This window comes from Polyodon spathula, chromosome 3 (genome assembly GCF_017654505.1).
Source record: "Polyodon spathula isolate WHYD16114869_AA chromosome 3, ASM1765450v1, whole genome shotgun sequence".
NCBI lineage: Eukaryota > Metazoa > Chordata > Actinopteri > Acipenseriformes > Polyodontidae > Polyodon > Polyodon spathula.
In genome coordinates, this window is record NC_054536.1 from 90,697,637 (window position 1) to 90,701,348 (window position 3,712).

The window sequence follows — 3,712 nt, forward strand, 5'->3', positions numbered from 1 at the left end:
GTGCAGTCTTTTGATATAATATAGTGCATAATTATAAGATATGAATTGCTTCTGCACGGGTACGATACTAAATACATACAATATTCTAAAGAAAGTAGGTAGCTTATCTGATTAACAGAGGCTGCTTAGCAATGTTACAGAATTGGAAGTGAAATCATATTGCCCAAACGTTTGGTACCAGAACGGATTTGTGTTAATACACGTACCCTAAAACCTGAGGATTACTTCAGCAATAGGTAGTTCGATTTAGTGCCATCCTCTCTCGGCCTAGGTGCAAAATCTTTATTCTACACACATTTATCAAATCATTTTCAAAATGAATTAATAAAACATTATTTAAAAACACGTAGTTTTATATATATATATATATATATATATATATATATATATATATATTATATATATATATATATATATATATATATATATATATATATATATAAAGGGATATATATTATTGTATAAAATGTAATATTATATGAATATATTCAGGATGACACGTTAAAATTATAGCTTTACTGTAAGATTATAATACACACAGTAAAACTTTAATGAGAATATTCTAACAATTAGGTAACTTATTCGATCACGTTTAGTTTGTTAAAAGCAATTCTTTAGAAATCTGCCCGTTGATGTCGTATTCTTTTTATAAGATCGTTTGTTTATTATTATTTATATACGGCTGTTGTTGTTTATGATTGCTCCTCTTCGTCTTTCACTTCAGTTGTTGTCCTGGGGTTCGAGTTCTTATCCATGTGTTCTTTTTTCCACTTCATCCTTCTGTTCTGAAACCAGATTTTGATTTGCCTCTCCGTGAGGCACAGGGCATGAGCGATCTCAACCCGCCTCCTGCGAGTCAGATAGCGACTGAAGTGGAACTCTTTCTCGAGCTCCAGTGTCTGGTACCGAGTGTAATTCTGTCTCCCACGCTTCCCATCACCACCTGAAAGAAAATAACATACTGTCTTAAAAGCAACACACTTGCAAAACATTCGCATCAAATTAACCATAACGCGCGTTATTCTTTTCTGAAATAAGAACCTTAAAGAAAACAAATAGAATCACCGTTTTAAGTATTACTTTTTAAGTGAAAGATCACTATTCTCCTAAATCTTCAAATAATAAGTCTTACATAGTTATGTTAAACGTCAGATCAAATTAAATCAAACACACTCATTTAAGCAACTCACTCGCTAACAGAGAAGCGGCGCTTAAACAAGCATATATCTGTATTATTAGTAGTTTAGTATTTGTTTTATTTTTTGCTAATTTCATTGAAAATAAAAATGGGCTTTTACAAGAACATGTGCAAACAAAGCATATTGCACTGAACTTTCAAGCAACAGAAGAGAAATGCATTACCTAGGATGGATCTCATTACATGCGCAATAAAAGTTTTATGATTCTCATTTACATCCAGTGCCACGGGCTTTCAAGGCAAAAACAGTTAGGCAATAATTAAAACCATAAAGCCTATACCCTCCGTTTTTGCAGAGGAGAGTGCACGTTTACAGACTTCTCTTAATCCATGCATTGATCATACCTGAAGTTCTCATCCATGGATACATCTCGAAATGTCCTTCAGACTGGTGGTTGAGGTTAGCAGGATCCGTTCTTTCGCAATTGGGTTTTCTGGGCTCATTGTACAGAACAGGAATGTTCTGATCGAGGGAGTTACAGTGGAGGTTGTAGGCTTCCGAGTCTAGGCTATACCCGGACGTGAACACAGAATGGTTCTGGTAGATTGCATTATTCACATTATACAGCCCAGGCAAGCAGGACGAAAAGGCTCCAGTCCCCGGTCCATACCCGGATCTCTGAGAGCTGGATGCCAAAGAGGAAGAAATCTGTTCTGCATTTTGAAAAAGGGAAGTCCCACCAGTATATTTGCTAAAAAGAGAATTCACATAGTAAGAAGAACTCATGATTTTGGCCGTTGATTTGTTGGCCGGGACTCTTCGTTGTTGTTTTTACGAGTTAGCGTGATAAATGACAGCACACACCCCAGATTTACACCATACCCCATTTTCTTCAGGACTAAGCTAGTTTGTTCATGTGACATATCCTTGTGACTGTCGCATCCAATAGTTCCCTACAAAACCACTGGAGATTATAGAAGTGAGTGCAAATTAAGAATAAAAAAGTACATTTAAATACAATCGGTCTGGTTAAATGTAGGTGATTAGTTCGAGTGTAAACGTGTGCATTATTTCTCGAGTAAGTTATATATCTAAATAAAGAGTAGTGCCTACATATTATCTTATCTAGTGGCCTTACATAAAATAACTAAAGATCTTAACGTTAAAAATGTATAGGAATTATACTCGATATTACATGGATATATGAATGCAATGTAAAGGCCCTAGTGCTAAGTATAAGTATTCCAGTCTTCATTAAAATACAGTGTACACGTGTTTCGCGTTAAGAAATGTGAAATTCACTGTATAATTCATTCTTTAATAAAATTGCATACTCTGGTTTTATAGTCACCAACAGGACAATTCTAGTATTTTAAAGCATATTTTAAATTTTCTACCACGACGTGTATTTTATTGATAAAATTAAGATACTCCTTTGAGGCTAAAATGTATACATTGCAATGCAAGGCAATTGTATAACGGTCATTTAGTTTAGATTTCCATGCAACTTTCAACTAAGTATGAAACAGCACAGAACACACTTCCTGAAACCCCTTACAGTTAATATAATATAATATAATATAATATAATATAATGTTTATTCCTAACACTATGTACACGCATGTTTTTTGAACCTACTGAGCAAAACTAGCCCCCAGCCTTAATCGCAAAAGACGCAAACACGTACCCATAGGTACATGCACAAATACCTTGCTTGGTTCACGGGTTTTCACACGTTTTTTCATACTAATCTTCAGTACGCCGTGGTTTTAAATATCATGAAATTCCCAGCAGCCAAATGAATTGATTTTCAGTGAAGTTCTCTTCTTTCCACGGTCTAATCGTGAACCGTATAGAGGGACAACAGAATCAATGCTTTCCCCACCCAGCTATATAGCACATCATAAACATTAATGAGAGCAAATACATTCCTTTAGTGACCTAGCAAACCAATAACGCTGCTCAGACTTTCGCGTCTGTCACGTTTGCGGCTGATGATAAGAAGTACAGTTTGCACCACGTGTTGTTTGAGTGTGTGTGTAAAAATGTGCAAGTGTTGTATCAGAAGACTTCATGGTGGTTTTAACTTGCTATATGTCTATATTTTCGTGAGAACATTTGACGCAAAGCTTTTTTTTATTCCTCTATACCGTACTTCCAGGGTTACAAAAAGTATTCTTAGTAAGTACTCTATTAAATGCATAGGGGTTAATACAGGAAATAAAGACTGTTTGTGTGTGTGTGTGTGTGTGTGTGTGTGTGTGTGTGTGTGTGTGTGTGTGTGTGTGTGTGTGTGTGTGTGTGTGTGTGTTTGTGTGTGTGTGTGTGTGTGTGTGTGTGTGTGTGTGTGTGTGTGTCTGTGTGTGTGTGTGTGTGTGTGTATAATCTGGAACATATTTTTCAGAAAAGTAAAAGCGTAAACCTTTTAATGTTAAACCAGTTTCAATTCATTGAATGTTTCTCTATTAAAATTCTCATGGAAATCTGTATTTAATTTTGTTTGTATGCTTGTTTGACTAAAGGTAAGCTAATAGTTTGTTTCGGTTTTGACAAATATATTTTTGTTCTATATA

General features: G+C 35.2%; 1 protein-coding gene across 1 annotated transcript; it reads right to left on the reverse strand.

Moving 5' to 3' along the window:
- Window positions 1-557: 557 nt before the first annotated feature.
- Window positions 558-3,401, reverse strand: LOC121313632 (homeobox protein Hox-A7-like). The gene is made up of 2 exons (XM_041246363.1): window positions 1,544-3,401; window positions 558-943 (listed from the first exon to the last, which is right to left on the reverse strand). Exons 1-2 carry the CDS (start codon window positions 1,923-1,925, stop codon window positions 693-695), a joined length of 633 nt encoding a protein of 210 aa, XP_041102297.1. The 5' UTR covers window positions 1,926-3,401; the 3' UTR covers window positions 558-692.
- Window positions 3,402-3,712: the final 311 nt, after the last annotated feature.

What these genes read in the sequence shown, in the direction of transcription:
- LOC121313632 (XM_041246363.1), bottom strand. Translation starts at nt 1,925, where the DNA reads ATGAGTTCTTCTTACTATGTGAATTCTCTTTTTAGCAAATATACTGGT. An exon ending in TCCATGGATGAGAACTTCAG is followed by an intron (nt 944 to 1,543) that starts GTATGATCAATG and finishes ATTTTCTTTCAG; the next exon opens with GTGGTGATGGGAAGCGTGGG.